Genomic DNA, 26,426 nt, shown 5'->3' with positions numbered 1-26,426 from the left:
AGAATGAAAACAGGCATTCACCATAAATCACATTGTTAACATAAACTATTAGATCAAACTGGTATTACATGGCTCAAGGCCTCACTCATACCAAAACATTCTTATCAGGCAGATTATTTCAAGGTCTTAGAGCTTATCTCCCAGAAACCAGCCAAAGGCCAGTCTTGAATATAGGCCTTACTTGGGAATGTGTGGGCTTTGAGTAGCCTAGGCTGGCTGAGTTAACCCTTTCCTACACACATCTTAGTCACACTGCTGAAAATTGAAGATAAAGAAGAGATTTCTGAAAGCAGAGAAAAATGACACACACTATATAGGTGACAAGGATATGGATTACCTGTCTTATCATCAGATACAACAGAAATCAGAACACAATGGAATCTCATCCTTAAAATGCTGAAAGACAGTAAAAACTGTCAACCAAAAACTCTGTATCTGATGAAATGATCTTTGAGAAAGGATGGTGAATAAAGGCATTTTTGGGGAAATGATAAATCTGATAAAATTTGCCACAATTCAAAAAAAGAACTTCAGGCTGAAAATTATATCAGATGGACACTTGAATATATGGAAAGGGAGGAAAAGCATTATAAATAGTAAATATGAGGGTAACTATAAAAGACATGTTTCTTTTGAGTAAATAACCAACAAGGAAACCCTGTCACAGCCAGTCAACTCGTACTAAAGATTCAATAACTGGAGCATTATTCCTCCCAGAGGACATTTACAAAGGATTAAAAGCAGAATTTCCAAGGAGCTGATATACAGAAAAAGTTGAAATGTGGGCAATTATAACTAAGAGGGATGAACAATAGTTTATCAACACCCCTCCAGTACAACTTTCAGTACTAGATGGAGCAGTAACCTGTGGGTAAGCCTTCAGACAAATAAGTCCACCTGACACCTGATGACTGGAAACAGGCATCTCTCTTCACATTGAGTGTTTAGAAGACCGTATGGCAAAGGCAAAATATGACAGTTTGTACACACTGCGGTTAACCGATAAATTCTTCTTAATGGTAATTAAAGAGACTTTAATTAATGACAAATCCAATTCAAGCACAAAGAGCAATTCTAGCTTAAATCATCCAGAACACAGCCAATACTATAGTAATAGAAGTCATATACTCTCATAAAACACATGCTCTAAAGTCCAAAGTCTTTACAGTTTTGAAAGAATTCTTCATACCTTTTTTCAGAGAAAGGGGCTTACTTTTATTTTTATTTTATTTTGTTTTGTTTTGTTTTGTTATGTTATGTTAGTCACCATACATTACATCATCAGTTTTTGATGTAGTGATGCACGCTTCACTGTTTTCATACAACACCCAGTGCTCCATGCAGTATGTGCCTCCTTAATACCCATCACCAGGCTAACCCATCCCTCCACCCTCCTCCCCTCTAGAACCCGCAGTTTGTTTCTCAGAGTCTCTCAGTCTCTCATGGTTCGTTTCCCTCTCCGATTTCCCCCCCTTCATTTTTCCCTTCCTTCTCCTAGTGTCCTCCATGCTGTTCCTTATGTTCCACAAATAAGTGAAACCAGATGATCATTGACTTTCTCTGCTTGACTTATTTCACTTAGCATCACCTCCTCCAGTCCCATCCATGTGGATGCAAATGTTGGAGAGGTTGTGGAGAAAGGGGAACCCTCTTACATTGTCGGTGGGAATGCAAGTTGGTACAGCCACTTTGGAAAACAGTGTGGAGGTGCCTCAAAAAATTAAAAATAGAGCTACCCTATGACCCAGCAATTGCACTCCTGGGTATTTACTCCAAAGACACAGATGTAGTGAAAAGAAGGGCCATATGCACCCCAGTGGTCACAGCAGCAATGTCCGCAATAGCCAAACTGTGGAAAGAGCCAAGATGCCCTTCAACAGATGAATGAAGAAGATGTGGTCCATATATACAATGGAATATTACTCAGCCATCAGAAAGGATGAATACCCAACTTTTACATCAACATGGATGGGGCTTACTTTTAATTTACACAAAATTCTAACCTTGCTTGCCCATAGCAGAGTAAATGCAATAAATCAGAAGGAGGAACAGTACCATTAGTAGCTGATACTGAGGAAAAACAGTTGTTTAGAGCCTGCGTAAAGAAGAGGTCAGAAAATAATTGTAAAATATTCAAATTTAAGAATTCAAACAAAAAATAAGACTATTTATTGAGGGAATAAAATATTTTACACTTAAAGAAAATGCTAAAATATCAAAAAATGAGGAAAACTTGAGGTTTAATATTTCAGTTCCTGAAATCAACTGTGAAGTCAACTGTGATGTATTTGAGAAAATAAATGCTTTACATGTGATAAATATTGCATTTAAATGTATAAGCTTCAGTTATTTAGAGAATGTACTCATGTGCATTTCCCCAAAGCTAGATGATCCTGTGCTACTTTAATTACACAAATGACCACCTGGCTGACATATAACACATGCATGCATACATATGGTACATACACTCAGAAAAATTCATTGACTCTCAAACCATGATAAGGAAATTTATTCTCAAGTTGCAAATACCAATTATTTTCTGGCTCACTAAAAAAAAATTTCCCTTTCAAAAAACTATGTCAAATGTATCTTTGCATCATATATTCCAGAAAATATGGCAAATGGCAAATATTCTGCAATTAGAGAGATACTGAATTTTTAAAGAAACTGACCATTTCAACACTAAGAAACCTACTGATCATTTCTGTTTTCATGGCAAAAGAGAAATATATAGGGCAACTCCAACCATTAGAGAAATACTAATAGTTGATAGGTTACAAATGTGTTAACAGCTCTTTCACCATGACCCATGAGGGTACACACAGAAGTTTATTATTGAAAGATCACTAACTGCTTACAACTAGGCCCAGAAATAAACATTTGCATATATGGTCAAATGATTTTTGACAAGCATGTCAAAACCATTCAGTGGGAGAAAAGACAGTCTTTTTAACAAATGGTGCTGGAAGAACTGGATATTCACATGCAAAAGAAAGAAGTTAGCCCTTACCTCACCCATACACAAAAATTAACTCAAAATAGATCAAAGACCTAAACGTAAGAGCTACAACTATAAAACTCTTAGAGGAAAAATAAGGCAAAAACGTATTTGCCTTATCGGATTTAACAATGGATTGGATTTAGCAATAGCAAAATACAATAGCAAAGGGACAGGCAACAGAAGAAAAAAAATAAACAAACTGGATTTCATGAAAATTTCAAAATGGTGTGCATTTGAAGGGCACTATCAACAGAGTGAAAAAGTAACCCACAGAATAAGGAAAAAATAGTTGCACATCATATATCTGATACAGGGCTAATAACTAGAATGTATAGAGAACTCCTAAAAATCACCAAGGAAAAAACAAACAATCCAATTCAAAATTGGGCAAAGGACTTACCTAGATAGTTCTCTGGAGAAGACATATAAATGGCCAATAAGCACATGAAAAAGATGCTCAAATCACCGTTAGGGGAATCAAATCAAAACCACAATGAGATTCTACGTCACAACTATTAGCCTGCTACTCAAAAATCAATCAATAAATAACAAGTGTTAGCAAGGATGTAGAGAAATTGGAGCCCTTGGGCACTGTTGGTGGGTAAGCCATCACAAAAAGAATAACATATGATTCCACTTATATGAGGTACCTAGAGGAGTCAGATTATAGAGACAAAAAGTAAAATGGGAGAGGGAGGAATGGGGAGTTATTGTTTATGCGTACAGAGTTTAGTTTTGCCTGATGAGAAAAGTTCTGTAGATGAATGGTGGTGGTGATTCTACAGCAATTAAAAATGTACTTAATACCACTGCATCTGAAAATGATCACAATGGTAAATTTTATGTTCTGTGTATGTAACAGCCAAAAGAATGGAGCAAAATGCAAATCTTACTGTCCAAAAATATCTATAACCCAAATTCAGCCAGAAAGATGCAAATTATCTTATCAAATCTTATTTAAGTAATTCTTTACTTGTAATTAGGCTCCAGATGCTTTCTTCCCCCACTCAGTTCTTGCAAACTTTTTCTCTCTCACCCCTCCACCCTTTGCACAAAGTTCCCCTGGTCCTGTGACAGGAAGTGGTTTCTTCACATAATGAAAAATGTCCTCAGGGATTCAGCCCTCCTTTGTGTAACAAGACAGATTCAACTCTGGCCTTTAAAGGAGGTGGGGGTTTTTGTGTAGGCCCCCAGAACATCCCTTGAAAGCCTGGCAATACCAGAAATGGCTGTCTCAGTCCATCTGTCAGACATAAATCATGCACAAGATAAACTGCAGAGTAAACTGAAGTATTTACTTCCTCACAGGCAAAGTCACCTTTCAGCCTTGCTTTTCAGTTTCTGGGCCTCCACGTCTATTTCTTGTTGAGCAAAAATGTTAATGCAGAGACACATATGCACGGTATAGGTAAGATCTGAGCAAAGTAAAAGTTTCAAGTTCAATTCCTATTCTTTGTAATGAATTCAGATGTTCCCCTTCTTGACACGCTTTGCATTCTGGACCTCTGCAGGTAAACACGGAGAAGTTACTCAGTAGAGTAGATTAATGGAAACTGGAAAAGCTGGGGAGGAAAAAGAAAGTTTATAAAACTTTATAGTACTTTGAATTTAAGCCCATTTCTGACCACAAGGTGAAATTATTATAGAGTACTATGTCCTTGGCTGTCTATTAAAGTACATCATACTAAACTGAATGGCAATTCACAGAAATACAGGAGCCAATAAACTTGAAAAATGGTTCAACTTTATCTAATAAGAAATATACAAAAAAAAGTATCACATTTCATCTTTCAAGTTTGTTTAATGATAATCATCAATTCTGGCAAGAACACAGAAAAACAGATATTATCACACACCACCAGGGAACAGAGCAATTTATACTTCTGATTGTAGGGCAATTTGTAGTAGATAAGAAGACCCTTAGAAATGCTCTATTCATTGACCCAGTAGATCTTCTAGAAATTTAACCTATGAGATTAATCTACAACATGCCCAAAGATTGATTTAAATAAAAGGGAGAAAAATGACAGCATACAGGGAATTTGAGTAACAGAATATAGATAAACGTCTCTATGATGGGAAGATAGAAAAAAATCAAATGCATCAGTATCTTTCAGTTGTGCATAATTTATTTGGAATGGGGGCATTCTCTGGGGAAAAAAGTGTACCTTAACTAAAATTAAATGAAAACATATACCTAATTCTTATACGGGTGGTCATTAGACAAAAAATAAACAAAAACCAAACAACCCCCCCAAAATATCTATCAGTGCTTAGGTTGTTATAAACTCACGATTTGAAAACAAGCTTCACTCTAGCATTATAAGCTGAATTGTGTCCCCCAAATTAATATGTTAAAGTCCTAACTCCTGGTATCTCAGAATGTGGCTGTATTTGGAGACAGGGCCTTTAAAGAGGTAATTAAGTTACGGGTGATGAGTATTAAGGAGGGCACGTATTGAATGGAGCACTGGATGTTATATGCAAACAATGAATCATGGAACACTGCATCAAAAACTAATGATTGAATGTATGGTGACTAACATAATATAATAAAATTAAATTAAAAAAAAAGTTACTCAACATTCTCAAAATCTGTACTAATGTTTTCAGACAAATAGAACACAGACCTACTGCTCCATGGGCCACGCTTCTGAGTATAATTGGCTTAAAGTTCATCTTGTCCAACCCCTTCAATTTATAGCTAAGAAAACTGAGGTCCTGAGAAGTTCAACAACCTCCACAGTATCAGGAAGCTTGTTGGATTTCCCTACAGGAATCATGTTTCATTCAATCCTAAATAAGTCACCAAAATCCTCAATCCATTTCCTTTCCAACTAAGCTAATATCAGCCTGATCTCTCCCAGTTTTCCGTCCAAGAGGTGTATGTCCACTCCTGACATCACTAATGCTTAGGAAAATGGAGTCATTTAATTATCTTGTTCAGAAATTCTACCCCTTCTCTAAATATATTACTTTTGTCACCTGTGAGAGCCTCTTGCCTTCTGTAGACACCTTGTTTTCATGTTCTTGAAACATCTTATTATCAATCCTCTTGTGCAATCTTCCCTTCATTTTCCACCTTTGATTTGCCTGAGCTTTTGTATACTCTCTAAATTTATTCTGCAATCTCTTCCAGCCTCTTCTATCCCAAATATTTTATATCTTGCATATGACTCTTGTTCACCCTTGATTACTCTCAGCTCTGCTCCATCATTTACACGGTCTCTATAAAGCCTGTGTTGTGTTTATCATTCAATGGTTTGCATAGCCCCCGGGCATATATTAATTTTTGTTCGACTGCTTGCCATTTCCCTCTGCATCCCTTACTTCCATCAACATGTCTTATTTGTTCTCAATCATCATAGTCTATATTATTCAAAATATTGATTTAAAGTTTTAAAAATATTCCTGTGAGGACTGTTTATTTATAACCCTAAAATTATCTCCATTTTTTTTAAAGATTTTATTTATTTATTTGAGAGAGAGAGAATGAGAGATAGAGAGCACGAGAGGGAAGAGGGCCAGAGGGAGAAGCAGACTCCCCACCGAGCAGGGAGCCCGATGCGGGACTCGATTCCGGGACTCCAGGATCATGACCTGAGCCGAAGGCAGTCGCTTAACCAACTGAGCCACCCAGGCGCCCAAATTATCTCCATTTTTTGCTTGTGAGTAATGATGGTACCTATCACCTTTTTTTCCAGTAGTTTTGCAGCTGACCAACTGTATGATGTTAGGCTAGTCATTTAAATTCCATAGGCCTATTTCCTTATCTGTTATATAATGGAAATATATACCATTATTTCCTTATATTATATGGTTGAACTAAATATTTTACAGGTCCCATCTGGCATTAACATTCTAAATTCTAAATGTTTACTGTGTCATTCATCTATCTCTGAAAGAGATGGCTTAATCAATCATAACTTTTGGAATATTCTATTGTTTCTCCAGCCATCTGATCCTACCCATCTTTCAAGGCCAGTATCAGATCTCATAGCTCCATTAAGTCATCCCTAATTATTCCAGCCCACACTTATCTCTCCATATTATAATTCCTCAGAGAGTCATGTCTTGTATTGATTATTTGGCTTTTAAATAGCAATTGAAAAACATATCTAAGTTTACTATCTCCTCAGTGAATACTCTTTGATGGCAGTCACTAAGTGAAGTCATTACAATAATAATATAAAGTACTAGTATATACTACAGTATTAGTATTAGTATTAATAGTATATATTAACATATTAACAATATTATATAATATATTGTATAACAGTAATAATTATTACTGCTATAATTATAATAATTATATATATTATATAATATAAATATATAAGTATATATTATACAAATATATAATACATATTATATATTAGGTGAAAACACATGAAATTGCCCTTTTTTGTAAGTAAAAAAATGATTGAATACCAACAACTTCATGTTTTCTATCTAATATATAAATTTAGTTAATTAAAACTCTATTGAGCACATACAACTTGATATTGTGCTGACTCATGTCATATATGGCATTTCATTTAATAGTGAAAACAGCCTATGAGCTAAAGATTGTCATTTCCATTTTACAAACAAGGTAACTGAAGGGCATAATAATTTTCCAAGATCATAGTTGAAAATAGTTAGAACCAGGAGTTACAGTCAGGTCTACTCTAGAGTTCTTTCTCAATTTCCTAGCACATAGCACAGAACAGGCAAATACTGATTTCCCAGTTTGAGAATTGCAATTGTAAAAACAAACAAACAAAGCCAGACAAACAGAAAAAAAAAAAAAAAAAAAAAAACCTTTGAATGTCATTTAGTGCTGTACAATAGAGAGCAAACATTTACAAGTTAAGTTGGTGATTTGGTTCCGATTGACTCTAAAAATATGACTAAGATTTTAACTAAGCCAATGACCACTTTCCTATTGCTAAAGACCTTGAGAGAAATATAATTCAGTACCTCCCCTTCCAAATGGTTAAATAATTGGTACATTATTCTATAATACAATATGTAGCCATTTAGAAAATAAGCTGGTAGCTCCATAAGCACCAACATAGAAGGATACAGATGATATATTGATGAGTGAGGAAGGAATGTTGTTGAAGAACAAAATTATAATATTCCATTTAGAGGTTTAGAAAATCTATAAATTTGCCTTTGTGGTAACATGAGAATAGATACATTTAATTACGTTTGCGTATACAAAAAATAATATTTGGAAGGATATATAAAGTGTTCAGCAAATGGTGCTTGTCTCTGTAAAATTAAAGTAGAAATAGAAAGTAAAAGGCAAAGTTTTTTTTTACTTTTTATTCTTCTAGATTGTTTGCATCTTTTTTTTTTTAACAATTCTGTTCTTTTGTCTAATAGGGGAAAAAAAGAGGAACATTCAATCAACCATCCACTTTAATGATAAACTACCTTCCCTATTAGGAATGTAGCTATATGGCTCATGTAAGTTCCTTGTGTTGTAAAAAGTGCATGTTCTAACACTGACTGTAACATAGAATACTACTCTTGGCCATGTCTCTTTATTTCATGAGTCATATTTCTCATTCCTATCATGATCACTGTCATTCCCCAATGAACAACCAACAGTAATTCTGCAATGTTCCACATGACTTACAAAGGGCAGCCTGAAAGAGACCAATGAGAAATCCTACCTAGCCCTCACTTGGGAGCAAGATTACCTTTACGACATAGTGACCATTGATCCAACCTAGGGTTTTAAAGGATAATTCCTTATAACTACATTCTCTTATATCTTTTAATAATGTTTTTCTTTTTAAAATTCCTATGATATTTACATTTATGGTATCAACCATTTTGTGGCCTTAACAAAGCATACAATAGGTTGTTCTAAACAGATAAGTAGGATCAATAACAATTCCCATGAAAACTGTCTCCCACAGTCTAAAACTGTTCAGTCTGTTATCATAATAAATGAAATTTCACCAATTAGGGATGCTTAGTTGCTGATAAGAGACTTCTTATAAAGTGAATATGACTTTGAGAACCTGCGAACTCTAAGACATATGTGTGCAATAACCTCATTCAGATAAATAGTCTCAAAAGACCAAGCTGGAGCGGGGTTGTTAGAAACAGGTGAGAGGTACAGGCCCATGTGACTCAGGAAGGTCCTACAAAGGACTGAGCAAGGCAGAATAATCCAGAATAAGGATGTACTTTCAGTTAGTCTAGTCATGGCTGGATCCACATTGTCCCCCCTTAAGGCAAGGAGGCCATGCTTTGTACCCTTTATCAGTCAGCCATCAGCATCAGGTGAAGAGGATATAAATTCCAGAATCTACAAAGCAGACAGTTCCCCAGAGAAGGTTAGCTGGTGTTAACCACTAGTCCGGGCACTGAATGCAACAGCATACTGACTGAAAAATGGGATCTGGACCTTCTGCCTAGAACATCTGCCAGAGCCTTGATGAAGAAAAGGGAGGAACAAAATAGGAAAATTGTGGACTTGGGCACTAAAGAAAGCAAAAGGCAGAGACTGGACTAGACTTTTTTTCCTCATTAAGAGGTCACTGAAGGGTAAGGCAAAAGAGGTCAGGAAGAGGGAAAAGAGTTAAAGCAGAGTTTAGAGAGTTCTAAATAGAGACTGTTACCCATTTCTTAGTTAATTAAAAAATGTAAATATATAACTTCATTCTGCCACTGACTGGATTAGTTTTTTTTGTTTTCCTTTTAGAACTTAAAGCACTAAAGATTATTACACACCTTCTGCTATCTATTTTGCAAGCATCAACTTGAAAAACAACCTACAGGAGCATCTGTGTAGTTAGGATTCACTAAACACATGTTCCTTATCTCCGGGACTCTACCAGAGAGAAGGAACAGGCCCACGATGTACGGTCTTCACACTTGCGGATGTGCAAAGACCCTCCTTGATTAATGTGACATCATAAAGCACCACCTGGAAAGAACACCTCAGTCCACTAAAACCTGAAAAATATCTTTTCCAGAAACATACTCACTCCTTTCAGACCCTGTGCTTTTCAGAATGATGTCAACTCATAACAGCTTCTTGACATTAATTACCATGCCATCCCATACGTTTAGCTCTCTGAAGCAGCCTGAAGCTGTCAGGGAAGGTCACATATTTAATATCCACTTTCCTTGACACCGAAGTAATTCGAAAAATGCTCACTTTCAGCTTCTCATTCCTTTTCAAACATTAGAAGGCAAGTGACCCACCATTCAATCCGCAAATCTTGATTAATTCCTTCCACTTAGCATGTCCCAATTTCTGCCAAGGTATGTGGTCTGCAGATTGACAGCCTCATTAAGGGCTTATTCAAGTGCTTGATTATACGGCTTTGGAAGTTCCTTGAGACCTCAGAGTCTGAGGAGTAGAATCTCCCTCCCCCTGCCCATTGCAGCAGGATTGCCTGTATCATACCCACAGGCAAAGAGATTTCAGATTTAAGGACAGTCAGCCCCTGCACTGAAGTTCTAGAAGCATTGGTTTCTGCTCTTAAGATTTCTCTTCAGTAGTACCTGGGTGTCTGCCCAGTGTTACGTCTCCACCAAGGCTGGGTAGAGGAGAACTCCAAGGATAGGCCCGTGAAGGGACCGTGTGCTCAGAATCTTATCTAGAACCATCTTCCAAGCATGTACATATGTACATGTACAAAGCCAAAGAACAAAGAGTTTAACTGTAACTCAACTGGTTACAAATTTCCAAATAGGGTAAATGAGGAAAGAGGCCTATGAGAGAAGTACTATATTTCTATTTACAAAACGTATCTTGTTTCCCACCAACAAGCTTCCTCTTTAGTAGATGCCAGAAAATGACAGCAATAATTTAACACCACTAAAATAAAGTTGCAGTTCCCCTCCTAAGTTGTTTAGGTTCCCCCTGTGTTTCTTTTAGGTCAGTTATTGGAAATTGGTAGCATTTTTCCAGTGAAACTATGTCAGTATGTTAGCTAAGGTCTTAAAACAACTTGCCTTCATCAGTTTAACTGTATCATTGTAAATGCTATCAAGCTTTGGAGGTATAAGCTTCAATCCCAGCAACATATTATTACCCTTTTCATATTTAAACAAACAAACAAAAGTTGAGATATAAAGAAGTAATTTTCCCAAGCTCATAGAGTTAAAAAAAAGACTAAGCTGGCATTGAAATAGTCTGTCTGATCCCCACAGCAGAACTCATAACCACCATTCTCTATTCTCTCTTGAAATCACTGCTAACAGAACTATCCTACCAACAGGGCTAGTGTCTACCACATACAACGGTGTTCAATGAGAAATGAATTAGATTTCCAAACTGAAATGCCCAAACCTCCTTTTCTCTGATGCCATCCCTAAACTGAGAATAAAACCTCTCTTCTAAATTCCTCACAGCTCAGTGCATCCCAGCTCAGCTCAGTAGCCAACTCTTTCTGGAAGCCTTCTCTAATTCCCTACCCATCAGACTGGATTGTGGGGTCCACCTTTGTGCTCCACAGCTCTCTGGACTAAACTCTGTTGCTACACTCACCTGACTGTACCGTGATCATCTCTCCCCTTTTTTGTCTCTTCGTTTGGACTGTGTGTGCTTCCTGATGGCAGGGGTTGTGTGCTGTCCAACCCTCGATCCCCAGGAACTGGTGCCAGTAACATACCACTGGTAATTGTCTGGTCTGAACAGGGGAGAAGCTTCCAGGGAAATTGGGGAAATGGGTAGTCTAGATACTGGAATCTCCGGGAAACAAGTTTCTCCTAGGGATCCTGCTTGGTCCTAGACAAGCAGGCCCCTCCTTTTCTGCTCAACCTCGAAGATCAGTCTTCATCATTCCCATCAGTATCCCTACCCTATCAGGGTTTTTCTGGTCCCCTATAGTCCCTTGTGGAAGGGTTACTGCATCAGAGGAAGAAAGAGTAGGGGATGGCACATTGTCTCTTAAATGCTTCCATGTCATTTGTTAGATTTAGTCAGATGACCCTGACTAGGCACCAAGGGAGCTGGGAAGTCCTCCCAAGTGCCCACAAAGGAGAGAAGAACTGGAAATGTGTAAGCACTAATAAATCCCACCACAGTTCAGAACTTGGACCTTTTCTTCCTTTGTTCCTTTTGAGTGTGCAACCTAATCTTTACATTATTTTGCAGAAAGCTAGGTAGCTATTAGCTGATGAAAAATTCACTGATTATTTAGAGAACAACTTAGGAGCAACATCTACCTCTCTTCCATCTTGAATAAGATGAACTATTAATGATGAATGTTTCTTCATTGGAGTGAGGAGAAGGACCTTGAATTGAAGAGGCACAGATTGGAACTGGTCCGCAATTGGGTCATTGAGAGGTTATGAAACAACACCAAGTACAGGGAGAAATGAAATGCCTGGAGCCACCTAAGACAGCCACTTTCATATAAGGCAAAAAAATTCATTCGTGAGCTAATCTCATATAGTATTTCAGTACTGACAAAGCTTTTTTTAAAAAGGGGTTGGGGGCTTAGGTGCCCTTTTTATTTTTTTAAAGATTTTATTTACTTATTTGAGAGAAAGAAAGGGAGAGAGAGAGAGAGCAAGTGTGAGTGGGGGGAAAGGGCAGAGGGAGAGGGAGAGACTCTTAAGCAGGCTTCACAGCCAGTGAGGAGCCGGAATGCAGGGCTGATCCCACGACCCTGAGATCATGAGCTGAGCCAAAATCAAGAGTCAGACACTTAACTGAATGAACCACCAAGGTGCCCCTTAGTGCCCTTTTTTTACTGTGATGAAGAGAAATAACATAAAATTTACCATTTTGACCATTTAAAAGTGTACACTGTAGTAGCATTAAGTACACTTAACGATACTGTGAAATCACCACTATCATCACCACTAGCTCTATTTCCATTAAGCAGTCATTGTTCAGTTCCCCTGTCCCCCACCCTTGCAAACCTGGGATAGATATGCCTGTTCTGAATATTTCATATAAATGAGATCATACAATTTGTGATCTTTTGTTTTTGTCTTCTTTCATTTAGCATGCTTTCAAGATTCATTCATCTCATATCATGTATCAGGGTTTCATTCCTTTTCATGGCTGAACAATATTTTATTGTATAGATATACCACATCTTATCTACTTATTTATCACTTGGTGGACATGTGTTATTTTTATCTTCTGGCTCTTTGCTGTTTTGCTATGAACATTCAAGTACAAGTTTTTGTTTGGACACCTGTTTTTGATTGTCTAGGGGTAGAATTGCTGGGTCATATGGTAAATCTATGTTTAACTTGTTGCAGACTCTACACGTTTTTTTAACTTACATTATTACATTTATTCTTCCCAGTCTGTATTATAATCCTCATTTACAGATGAGGCTCAAAGACATTAAGTGAATAGCCAAACAGGGCCTTGATTCACCATCCTACAGTAAGCACTTTATAAAATCACAGTGCAAACCAAAGTGAGACAGATTTATTTCTGGATATATTTTCCATCCACCTTAAAAATAAGATGAATCTTAAAACGGAATATTCCATGATAGTGATAGAATACCACAGACTCCAGGGTGAGGGAAATCCTTCCTAGCTTCTCCATTCCCTTGTATGCTTCATTAATTTAACATTTAGGTCACTAGCTTTATTAGCTTGAGGGGGCTGGCACTATAAAAAATGAAAAACACTCTAAATAAAAACTAGACCTGTTGCATATTTACATACATGGAAGTGACTCTGTCCCAAGCCATAGAAGTGGTGGTCTAAGTTGGGATGTATAAAATAATGCCACAAAGGGACAAATGCAAAGAAATGGGTGACAGAGGAGAGAAGGGGAGATACCAGAGCTACAGCCAAAAGAACTTCACCTCTTGCTTTCTTGTAGCACACCGTCTGTGGCTAAAAAGTTCTGAGCAACTTCTGAAACTTGCCATTTTAATACGTGGATAGTTTTGGTGGCCCAAAACTATTTTGGTTCTGAAAACTGTCTCCTTCCACAGGGTCACAGTGGTGGGAGGTGGGGGATATGGAAGCCAAGTTTGCACTTTTGGGACCCTCCCGGTTGGTCTCAGTTGAATGGAACTAGGGCAGCCGGGGCCAATCAAATTCTTGTGCCTAGAAAACTGGCATTGAAATTTGGAAAGTCGTTCATCTCTGCATGTAGTCAAGACTATAATGTGAAAACAGGGCTGTGGAGCAGCCATATTCTGCCTTGTGGATGAAGGAGTAGCTTAAAAAAAAAGAAAAGTACACAGAGAGAGTGGAAGGAAGCAGTGGTACAAAAATAAGAGGGGAGAGAGGGAGAGAGCTACCTTATTTCTAGCTCCAGTCCTTCCCCAAAGATGTAGGATTCTGTGACAACCTCTATACTCTTGTCATAAATCCCATTCGGCTTAAGCTATGTGGCAGACCGCCAGCTGTTTACCAAGCCATTCCCTTTCACGCTGGGCACACAGCCAAACTCTATTCCCAGCCTCCTCTGCACTTAGCTGTGGCCATGTGACTGGACCCTGACCAATATAAAGTGAGAGGAAGTGATATTCTCTACTTTAGGCTTGGCATTAAAAACCTTCCCCATGACTCTCCACTAGCTCCCCTTCCTCATAGACCAGTTGAGTGCCAACCCCCTGGGGCAACAGTGAAAGCCTTGTTTTGAAGATGTCGGAGCCAGCAGCCATCCCATCCTTACCAAGGAGGATTTACAAGCTCAAGAAATAGATCTCTCTTAGGTCAAGATTTCACAGAGATTTCTGGCTTTATGCAACACAACATCAAGCTTTAGCTAAACTAATACAAAGCAGTTTCAGTAGGTTTTAGGGTTTTTTTGTAAACCTACCATCGAAGAGTCTTAAAACATCACACCTTCCACAGCATCTCTTCTCATTCAGTAACTGCTTGTTGAAAAGGCTGAAGACCTTGGGCCAACTACCTCATGTGCCATGCTCTGGAGCCTGCAGCAGAGGGCAGAGGTAAAGGATGTAATCTCCAGGATGCCAGAACAAGGCTCCTTCAGGTGACATCACACACCCAAACACACTGCCTTTGTTGACAGATATCCTTTGAATGCTCTACAAGTTCTGAGAGTGATCGGCCACCCTCTCAGTCTCCATATGGCTGTGCAAGCTAAAAGCAAAAACCTTTCATGTAGAAACTTTGTGTTTCTATTGAAGTCAGTACAGAAATGTGTTTCTTCCCAAATGACTGAGGCAGATTTCCAAGATGGCCCAATAACGCCCTGCTCAATTACTGGAATTCTAGCAAGGAAGGGACTGACCGAAGAAAATGGCTTTATCAAAGAGCTATATTGACAGCAGCTATGCCTTTAAGTATTCTGGAAGACAGATTTGAAAGCAACAGCTTTCTATGTGCAATATACGAATTTCCTGTTCTCCCCATATAAAGCAGTAACTCCTGTGTAAGAGCAAATTTAATGGAGTCGTAAGGGCTATTAACAGAGGACGTATAAGGCAGATCTTCTTGACATTATTTTACAAACCTAATTGGGCTGTCTGGTCAATAAAATGTCTCTAGAAAATATGTGTTAAATGCAACAGAGCTTGTTTTGAGCCCAAGTACTTGCTTTAAATGGCATGTAGTTTTTGTAATATTTAAACTAATAGTCTTCATTGTCTATAACATGCAAGATTAAAGGTGTAAGAGCTTAAATTCAGGGGAAACAATGAAAATATATTACCTTCAGGTAATTTTATCAGTCTTTGAAGAACAGGAAAAGCCTCCAAAATGTGGGGAAATATTAAGACTTCACTTTGGGATCTGTTTTTTAGCAGCTGTGCCAAGGCCAGGGAGATTCTGTACACATAAAAGCTACCACCACCCTCCCAACTGCAGCCCCTTTTCAAACTCTCCTGATGTCCCCACTTTACCTGAAATATACCATTTTGCTCTTGTCTTCAAAAAAAAACCCCACAGACTCTGATAAGCTAAATATATGAAAGATCACAAAATTAAGTAGAATATGACCTTCCCCATCCTTGGAAGAGTCTATGTCCTTGGAGACATGTGGTGGTGGGAGGGGGTATAATTTCTTCAGCACCTTTACTGGTATCTGAGTATTGTGGTCCACAAAAGGGGAGTGAATGAGATGGAAGAAGCCCTGAGCAAGACCACACTTGACTTCTTCAGTTTCCTACTTTAATATATATATATATATATATTACTTTAATTATATATATAATATATACTTTAATATTGCACCCTGGAAGGGCACCTGGGTGGCTCAGTCGGTTAAGCCACCACATGCTCATGCACGCTCTCTCTCTCAAATAAATCCTTTAAAGGATTTATTTATACATAAATAAAAATAAATATATATATATAATACATATATTATATATATATTTTGCCCCTTGGAAGACACAAAGAACTTCATATAACTCCCTCATTTAATATTTAAAAGAAGACTCTGAAATAAAAAGTGTAAGATTGGAAGATTAGACTATAAGAGGACACAGCAAAGATCAACTATCCAATAAGTGGCAGAGAGAGAGTTTTGATTTTAAGAACAGGGCTCAGTCTGTTGCTCCACATACTCTTTCTGATGTTCATCCCTGTTGATTTAACTTACTTTTTCCACAGGACTTTAACACTAGAAAAATATCAGCATTCATTATAGCTTTACAGACAGCAGAAATATTTAGGTGGATACTAAGGATGCCTACAGTTCGATTTAGAGTTGATTCTATAGCCCTATCCAAAGATTAGTGATTAATAGTAATCAACTATAGTCAATCAATGACAACCAAGAGGGCTCACTCACTGCCAAAATCCTAATTCATACTTATCAACTGCTTATGACACAACACATCAAATGTATGCTCAATGAATTTCTTGGTTAACAAAACAGTGTCAGTGGTTAGTAGGTTAGATGGCAAAGCCAGAGTAAACATGGCATTCAAATTCCCTGCCCATGCATGCACTCTGCTCTTACCAACTGGGAACTGGCCCTAGGGCTCTGTGAGTACCTCTACCCTACTCACTGTTGGTTGCAACAAGGGGAAACAACTGATTTAAGTTGTGTCAATCAACTTCCCATACTCAGAACTTGCAAGTGGGGTACAGACGATAGTTGGTTAGCTGAGTGTCCTGGTTGGGAAGTAACATAGACCCAGTGGTTGTAGGTACAGTTTGGAGATGGTCATGATGGGTCATGGTAAAGTGAAATGGAAGATATATTCTGTAGAAAAAAGAAAATGTGGAGCAAACGGTCAGGGAGGAGGGGTGGACAAGAAGTCATGTGATACCAGACCAAGGGAGATGAGGTGGACTCGGGTCTCTGAAGGTGGACACTTCCCAGCACAAGTCTTATCAGCCTTAGCTGTGATCTCCACCCTTGGATTCTGTGAGATGTCCCTGTTCTCTGATCATAAATCTTCCTTCACCGAAACTGGGTGAAGAGTTTCTGTTCCTTACGATCAACCAAAGGATAATTCAAATCCACAAATATTTTTAAATCCTGTTCCCCTTGTAGGAGTGAACAAGATATAAGAGTCAAATTAGCCTATACTCTTCTGAACAGTGTGCTGGGCACATGATTCTCAACCTCTGTGCCCTAGGAGTATAGGAGTACTTCTCAAAGGAGTCAGTAACTACTCTATCTAGAAGGTTAGATAATTCCTACCACTGGAATATTGTCTCTACCAAGTGACTCTTTCATGCAAAGTGCTACTGGAACCTTTACAAGGACTAGAGGCCAGGAATGGATTGAGTTTGCTGTGGATTGTATGACTTGTTTTTTGTGCATGTTTGTTAAAAAATATGTTTATACTTCTGTCTGAACCCGAGATGAACAATAATCCTGATTTAGCTCTTACTACTAAAGGTTGTCAGTATCAACCACAGACAATAGAGTTATTGTGAATGATTTGAGTTGGTTTGGTTCAATGTGAATCTCTGGATATATCAGAAAAATGAGAAGGGGTTGGGAGGGTGGGGCTCTCTTCTTTTACATTGCCTCAGGGGATAGAACTGGTAGCAGCTGATCTTATCTCCACATAGTAAAAACCCTTTGAAATGAACCAAGCAGTCTAGGAAAAAAATGGCCTCCCTGTGAATTCTTCCCATCACTAGAAATACAAAAGCCAAATAACTCCTTATCAGACAGATGGCAAAAGGGATCCTTGCAAGAATGGAGTCTTTAAATTATCCCACCTTTGCAATTTAGGAAACCCTAAATTTCCTTAGAAATCCCACCTGCTCTGCTCCCCTGCCACATCTTATTTTTGACTGCCTTTCATTAAGTACCATTAAGTAATATATCATGTAACCATCACAACATTTTCTGTGGTAGATTATTATTACTTCCATTTTATGTATAAGGAATATATGGCTTCTATATGTTAAATAACTCATCCAGAATCATCCAACTAACAAGTAGCAGAACCAAAATTTTAACCTAGATTCTTAACCACTGTTCATTCAACCATTTATAACTTTGCTATATGATGGCTTACCTTACACCAGCAGCACTATAGCTTGTGAGAAATGCAGACTCTCAGGTCCTACCCAGGCCTACTGAATAAGAATCTGTATTTTAAGAAGATCCCTGGTGATATGTATGCACAGGAAAGTTTCAGCACCCGAATTTATAAAAATATATTTTTTAATCCTTCCAAAAGCACTACTGCTCATTAAACCTGCTCTATGGTTCATTCTATCCATAGGCCTATCTAATTCTTTGACAATATATTGATCTTCTCACTCTTAGTTGTGAATTAATCATGTTTTTTATTTTTTGTTTGCTTTGACATCTTGAGGCCTTACTGACACTGGAAGGGACTATCCCTCCTGGGGTCAGCTAATTTCTAGAGATAGTAAGCACATACCCAACAGCATACTCTTCAAAAGCAAAACAATCAATCAGAGCTCCTACCCCCAACCACTTCCTTTATTGGGATCTCACAGGGCTCTTTCATGCCAAGCCACTATCCACTTGCCCTAATAACCCCAGTGCCAGGTACCAGACAAGTAGGAGCCACTACACCCCAAGGCCTCTGAAATTATTCAAATTTGCTAATACTAAACCTGCTTTCTTTGTCTTGTCTTATCTTTCCTATGGAAACCACCATGGGGGTTCTTGCCCACATTTTCCCTTCACTTCCTCTACTTTCTGACCAACCCTGTTGCTTCTTCTTGTTGCCCTGTATAGCATGCCATGCCTTCTGTTTCCAGGGACCTGTGAGTATAAAAATGTTTCCTTCATGACAATCATTTCCATGTCTCCATGCCTTACCATACCTGATTAAAACAAATCCTGGATACATTTTAAAACAGTTAATATAAACTCAGGTCACTTAGGTTTCAAAAATGTCTCTGAATCAGTAACTAATATGTTCCTTCTAATATAATAATTAAAGCTGGCATTAATTTTCTCATTCAGTTTTGGTATGAGAGCCCTTTTCTCAATAGGTTCATTGAAGATTACTTAGAGACTCCTACTTCGTAGGAGATAGGAGTGATGAGTCGTTCAGATGGCCAGTTAAGATTTCTTCTTCAGCCCTTGGGTTTCCATGGTCTACCTCTGAATCTCTGTGTTGGGTCCCCATCACCCTATAGGACAATCTCTTGAGTAAATATACTATAAGATGGACTCAGACAAAATGCATAATTTTGACCCCAAATCTATACCAGTGCAGTTACTTAATAAAACTCAGCCTCCTGCTGCCAACTCAGGTCATTCAGCCAATCTCTCCTCTCAAAATGTCTCAGAAGTGAGTCAAAAACCAATCCACAGCACACCCCCCCCAAAATCCAGGAGCTGCATATCAAGCTTTCCAAATTATTTGTTGAAGCTTCTCTTGAGTGGATGATAAGGACACCCCCACCCTGTTTCAATAGAGAAGAGGATTCTGAGCACATTCAGAAGTTCTAAAGAAGTCCTCTTTTTAATCTCTAAACCTTTTTGGCATTTTTAATCTCTTAGATTAAAAGTGGAGGGGGTAATCATCTGAAGTTACTTTTAAAAAAAGAGTAACTTTACTGAACTATAACGATGTAGAATAAATTGCACATACTTAAAGTGTACAATTCAAGTTTTGACATAAATACATATATATATATACACACACCCATGAGACCATCACTACAGTCAACATAATGAACATGTCTATCACACTGAAAAGTTTGCTCATCCGCCTTTGTAATCTTTCCTTCTCCCTCCTGGTCCCTCCATAAACCACTGATCTGCTCTCTGTCACTATAGATTAGTTGATTTTCTAGATTTGTATATACATGGAATCACACAGTATATTACTGTTTTTTTATTGAAAGATATACATGTCATAAAATTTACCATGTCAACCCTTCTTGAGTATATACTTCATTGGTATTAAGCACATTCACATTGTTATACAAGTATGTACTCTTTCTTTGTATGACTTGTCTCATTCAGCAGAGTATTTTGAGATTCATTCATTTCAATGTTTAATAGTTCCCTCCTTTTTATCACTGAACAGTATTGCATTGTATGATTTGTTTATTTTATTCGTTTATTAATGGGCATTTTGGTTGTTTCCAGTTTGAGGCTGTTGTAAATAAAGCTGCTATGAATATTCAAGTATAAGTCTTTGTAAAGACAATTTTTCATTTCTCCTGTGCAAGTACCAAGCAGTGAAATGGCTGGGGCACATTTAACTTTATAACATACTGCCTATTTTTCAAAGTCAGTGTAACATCTTATATTCCCACCAGTGGTATATAAGAGTTCTAATTCCTACACATCCTCACCACTACTTGGTATGGTCAGATTTCTTTTTCCTAGTCTTTCAAATAGTTGTATAGTGGCATCTTATTGTGGCTAAAGAACTTGAAAATGGTTTGACCCTTTCAGGTCTTGCTTTTAAGATTTGTTAGGTGTGGGGTGCCTGGGTGGCTCAGTCTGTTAAGCATCTGCCTTTGGCTCAGGTCATGACCCTGGGGTCCTGGGATTGAGCCCCACACTGGGATCCCAGCTCAGCGGGGAGCCTGCTTCTCCCTCTGCCTGCTGCTCCCCCTGCTTGTGCTCGTGCGCTCTCTCTCTGCCAAATAAATAAATAAATAAAAATCTTAAAAAAAAAAAAAAAAGATTTGTTAGGTGGAACAAGATTAATGGTCAGTCTGGGGCTAATCATTCCTCAATGCTGAACTGTACCTTTTTGAGTGCTCTATACAAAGTCTTATATATCATGAGGTTTTCCACGGGGGCTGGTGGGAACAGGCACTATGCCCAGCCTCCCAGAAAGGAAGGTAAAACTGATCCCTATTATTCCATCTTGGCAGGAAGCTAAAGACTCCAATCAGTTTTTTACCATCTTCTTTAGTAGTTCAGGCTAAGTAGATTCACACCTCACTTTGGAAGGTGAGAATAAGAGCCATTTATTTTCTTGGGTGTTCAATCAAAACAGAACAGAAAACCTCACTTAACATATTATTACATGTATAAAGGATAGTTCCCCCTGTGTTTTGTTTGGCTGAGTTTCCATGAATAATTTCATATGACCGCAGCACAGGGTGATGGTTCTTTAGATAATGATGATATGTCATGTGCATCCAGTTTATTCTGGCCCATAACTTCTCACATATACAATGACTCCAATATATTTGGTAAATTTATGAATCAAACTTGGATAAAATGAGTGTGGTTAAAAAGTAAATCTTGAATTGGGGTGAAAGGCATGTTTCTGGAGTCATTCAGGTCTGGGTTTAAATTCTGGCTCTTCACCTACTGGTTGTTAAGAATTAGGCAACTAGGCAGAGTGGAGCGGTCGCCGGAGATGCCTGATGGTCTGTACAGAGGAGTGGCTAGCAGCGCGATGGAGCAGGCCAGGGACCGCTTACACCTGAGACGGACTAGGGAACAGCATGTACCAGAGGTGGAAGTCCAAGTCAAACGTAGAAGGACAGCCTCACTGAGCAACCAAGAGTGTCAGCTGTACCCAAGGCGATCTCAGCAGCAGCAAATACCTGTGGTGGATTTCCAGGCGGAACTGAGACAGGCATTCTTAGCTGAGACACCAAGAGGTGGTTAAAGCAGTATTGGAACATCCAGGTAGCTGATTTCCAAGTGAAAAAACAGGCTCCATCTACTGTTTGAAGCTTCTGCCCCAAGCTTGCATTGTTTGTAGGAGAACCTGCGTCATACCTTTATCTGTAGCCTTCCCTTAGGTCTTAAGGATCCTGAAACCTTACTGTGGACATTGGATTTGGTGGAACAGCAACCATGACTGTGGGAAACAGCAGCAAGATGCTGCAGCACATTGACTACAGAATGAGATGTATCTTGCAAGATGGCCGAATCTTCATTGGCACCTTTAAGGCTTTTGACAAGCATATGAACTTGATCCTCTGTGATTGTGATGAATTCAGAAAGATCAAGCCAAAGAATGCAAAGCAGCCAGAGCGTGAAGGAAAGCGGGTTTTGGGTCTGGTGTTACTACATGGGGAGAACTTGGTTTCCATGACTGTGGAAGGACCACCCCCCCAAAGATACTGGCATTGCTCGGGTACCACTTGCTGGAGCTTCAGGAGGTCCTGGGGTTGGCAGGGCAGCTGACAGAGGAGTGCCAGCTGGTGTTCCAATTCCCCAAGCTCCTGCTGGATTAGCAGGCCCTGTCCGAGGGGTTGGGGGGCCATCCCAACAGGTAATGACTCCACAGGGAAGAGGCACTGTAGCGGCTGCTGCAGTTGCTGCCACTGCCAGCACTGCTGGAGCCCCAACTCAGTACCCACCAGGACGGGGGACCCCACCCACTCCTGTGGGCGGAGCAACACCACCTCCCGGCATTATGGCTCCTCCACCTGGTATGAGACCACCCATGGGCCCACCAACTGGGCTTCCCCCTGCTCGAGGGGCGCCAATAGGCATGCCCCCTCCAGGAATGAGACCCCCCTCCACCAGGAATTAGAGGTCCACCTCCCCCAGGAATGCATCCACCAAGACCCTAGGATACTGTTGATCCTTCCTAAGTCACTCTTTTCCCTGCAATGTGTCTTGTGAAATTGTGTAGAGTGTTTGTGAGCTATTGTTTCCTCCTTGCTGCATTAATATTAGCTAATAAATGCACAGAGCAATTAAACTGCGGAAAAAAAAAAAAAAAAGAATTAGGCAACTAACTTAACCTCCCTGAGCTGCTAGGAAACCAACTTGCTTACAAGCAAGGGAAACAGGTTCACAACTAGCTAGTTAAATATGATGACATAATGTAATGCATTGTTTTCCATAAAATGCATATCATGCATTTCCACATAATGCATGTAATGTTGCAAGGTAATTAAGATACAACATAATTGTAATCTATTTTCATATATTTTAAGAATTATTATTATGTAATGGAATAACTTCTTATCATAGAGACTAAGGCAATCCATAATCTTCCGAAACATGGACATTCTAGAACTGTAGAAACTCAGCAGTAAGTCTATATGAGAAACACCTGCCTAGCACTAAGGTTTGTAGGTTCAAACATAAGGGTGATCCAAAGATACTCCTGCAATTTCAACTCTTCTCTCTTTTAATGATGAGCAAATGAAAGATTATTCGATTAAACAATATATTAGATAAGATTAAATGATTTGTCATTATTACCAAACTGTTTGTACTTGAGTATTGGGCGCCTGGGTGGCTCAGATGGTTAAGCGTCTGCCTTCGGCTCAGGTCATGATCCCAGGGTCCTGGGATCGAGTCCCGCATCGGGCTCCCTGCTCCTTGGGAGCCTGCTTCTCCCTCTGCTTCTCTCTCTCTCTGCTCCTCTGTCTCTCATGAATAAATAACTAAAATCTTGAGTATTTGGAGAGTACTATCCTTCAAGCCATCTTGCCTTTTAACTTGACTATTAAGTTTCCCCTTTGCTGACTTTCTCATCTGTAGAATAGGGACAAGAGTGGTGTAGCATGGAGATTCAACAAGATAATTCTTGTAGGGGCACTGGGTGGCTCAGTCGTTAAGCATCTAACTTCAGCTCAGGTTATGATCTCAGGGTCCTGGGATCGAGCCCCGAGTCCAGCTCCCTGCTCAGTGGGGAGTCTGCTTCTCCCTCTGTTCCTCCTTTCCTCCCCCCACAATCCGTGCTTTCTCTCTCAAATAAATAAATAAAATCTTTCAAAAAAAGATAATTCTTATAAAGCACTTAGAATGGTACTCAATAAATATAGGCTATAATTACTTTACATACACTGAGGCATTCACACAACAGTGCTTTGGATCAAGGTAGGTTGAGAGCTTAAGTTATAGACCAATGCAGTTGCTTCAAATAAAGTAAGAACCAGATTAAATATAGTACCTTCAAAGGTTATATACCATGTTGTTAGCCTCTTAAAATTATGGAGTGATACGTTTCAAGTGAAAATGTATTTGGGAGCCACTGTAAAAAATGTTAGTATAATTATTTTGTTTTACATACTAAGTGAAGCCTGAGAAAACCATTGAGAGGACCCAAAATTATCAATAAATTTTATATTTTTATATTCTGGATTCTTCAGATACGGTTGAAGTCATAACTCCCCAATCAGAACCTAAGTTTCTTGAGACTGTTTGTTGCTTATTATCATTTATTACTTCTAAGTAACAAATAAATAAATGTGTGCTAAAATAACCAGATCCCAGACACCTTCTTCTTTGCTCCATCTTAACATAGGAGGTGTTAGTAGAAAAAAACCCAAAAAAACAAACGTCAAAAAAACACTGATTACCTAAGTATACACATCTATATTTAAAAGAGAGTTTGAAGCAACAGGAATTACTATACCAGCAATTTGCTTTTTGGCACTTAAAACTAATTTCCATCCTTCTAGGAACATCTGGGTGAAATTAAAATTAACCATTTTGACCCTACTTCACGTATCGCTATCTTACCCCATCCTTTGATGGATTATCTATCCAAGAAGTTTTCCCTTTCCCTATGCACTCCAGCCCTTACTGATCTCCCTCACTTTCAGACTCCTAAAACACTCATGGTCAATTACACAGTAAATGTAGGTATTTCTCACATTTCAAAGTAGCCGCTCTGAGAGAGAAAAGCCCTAGAATTAGAGTCAGAAGCCCTGGGTTCAAACCCTGGTCTCACTGTTTAAAAGCTGAGGGTACTTGCTATTTGACATCTCTCTATCCTTATAGGTAATATTCCTTATAGGTAATTTCCTTATAGGTAAATTTCCTTATAGGTAAAACAGGGATTATGTTTTCTGTATCTTACCATGGTGCTTGGAAAATGGTGTGTTAATTGCTTCTTGATTTGATTGATTCAGTGAGTGATTGATAAAATTCTCACCAATAGTAAAAATATTGCAGACCCCACAAAATTCCACAATACAGAGTGGATGGCCTATATAAAGTGTTCTCCACGTGGCTAGTGTGGTAACATATACCACATCGGTACAGAGTTTCTTGTCCTGATGCCCATGGACTTCAGGAGAATTGTGCATACTGTGAGATGGTATGAGAAATTACCTGTGTGCACTCCCACAGGGATTTGAGGGAGAGGAGAAACCAACAATGTTGAGAACCACGGTTCTTCTCAGAAATACAAAACCAGAAGTGAGACGGTGGAAGAGAGAAGGGGGGTAATCAATCCAAGGTGCCAAAGGGGTTGGTGAGAGGGAAGCAGGACTGCTGGTCAAAGCAACAGTGGGCTGGGTACTAATCTAGCTCTGGTCTAGTCTAGACCTAACTAGTCTAACGAGTCCATGATCCCTCTCTAATTGGTCTAACCAGTCAACCTTGCCCTGTCCACAATGTCTCTACATCCTACAACAGTGCCTAGAATACAATAGGCATGCACCAATTATCTGCTGAGAATTTCTTTCAATTTTCTTACCTATAAAATGCAGGAGACTGAGTAAAATTATCTTTAAGTTTCCTGCCAATTAGAAAACTCTTTTACATTTGAAGTTAATTATTTTATGGGGGAAAAAAACAAAACAAAACAAAACATGGAAGCTGCCTTTCCCCATCTAGGGAAGATCAGAATTCAGCATCCTATTCTAGCCTCACACTTAACAAACTTGCTTCTCGCTGAAACTCATCTCCAACAAGTCCTTCCTTAGAAAGATGATTTTCATTATTTTGGTTATTATTCTCTTAAGTAAGCTACTGACAACTCCTTCCAATCCCTGCTTTCTCTGGGGGCTTCCGACTAGGGGCAGGTAACAGATACAGTGCATTAACACATCAGTATCAGTTGAAGAGTTACTCCTCTCACAGCCAGGCTTTTAACAGGCCTGGATTTAAATGGCATTGCTTTCAAGCACATTTCCTTCATCAGTATTTGAAATTTCAAAGAGCAATCAATGTCAAGGATCTGAATGTTAAAATACAGGAGACCTTTGGAAATGCAATTATTGTTTTCTCCTATAGATAATTAGCAACTGAAAAAAAAAGTTGCTTCAAGTGAGATCTTCTGGGAAAATATCACTGAACTCTACCGACAAGCTTTGAAAGAATTAGGTGTTCGAACTACCAACAGGGCAGCCTGGGCTTTGTGGTGCTGTTCCAGGAGTGGTGATGGCT

At 38.8% G+C, this 26,426-nt stretch overlaps 2 protein-coding genes across 3 annotated transcripts; both read left to right on the top strand.

Moving 5' to 3' along the window:
* Positions 1–21,678: 21,678 nt before the first annotated feature.
* LOC113934438 (SNRPN upstream reading frame protein-like) lies at positions 21,679–22,217 on the top strand. Of its 2 annotated transcripts, none has more exons than XM_035723623.1 (2): positions 21,679–21,998; positions 22,088–22,156. In XM_035723623.1, the coding sequence occupies exon 1, from the start codon at positions 21,697–21,699 to the stop codon at positions 21,949–21,951; it is 255 nt and encodes an 84-aa protein (XP_035579516.1). In that variant the 5' UTR covers positions 21,679–21,696; the 3' UTR covers positions 21,952–21,998; positions 22,088–22,156. The 2 variants fall into 2 exon arrangements, with proteins under 2 accessions (XP_035579516.1, XP_035579517.1); XM_035723624.1 differs by having other exon boundaries at positions 21,730–21,971; positions 22,077–22,217.
* LOC113934436 (small nuclear ribonucleoprotein-associated protein N-like) lies at positions 21,865–22,867 on the top strand. The gene is given in 4 exon segments (XM_035723622.1): positions 21,865–21,998; positions 22,077–22,397; positions 22,399–22,806; positions 22,808–22,867. Coding segments are annotated over 3 exon segments (723 nt in total). The 5' UTR covers positions 21,865–21,998; positions 22,077–22,142.
* The last annotated feature ends 3,559 nt before the right edge of the window (positions 22,868–26,426 follow it).

This window comes from Zalophus californianus, chromosome 13 (assembly GCF_009762305.2).
Source record: "Zalophus californianus isolate mZalCal1 chromosome 13, mZalCal1.pri.v2, whole genome shotgun sequence".
Lineage (NCBI taxonomy): Eukaryota > Metazoa > Chordata > Mammalia > Carnivora > Otariidae > Zalophus > Zalophus californianus.
Note: the sequence above shows the minus strand (reverse complement) of the source record. Positions and strands in the feature narration are given on the sequence as shown.

Coding starts and splice junctions, on each gene's coding strand:
- LOC113934438 (XM_035723623.1), top strand. CDS start 21,697: ATGCCTGATGGTCTGTACAGAGGAGTGGCTAGCAGCGCGATGGAGCAG.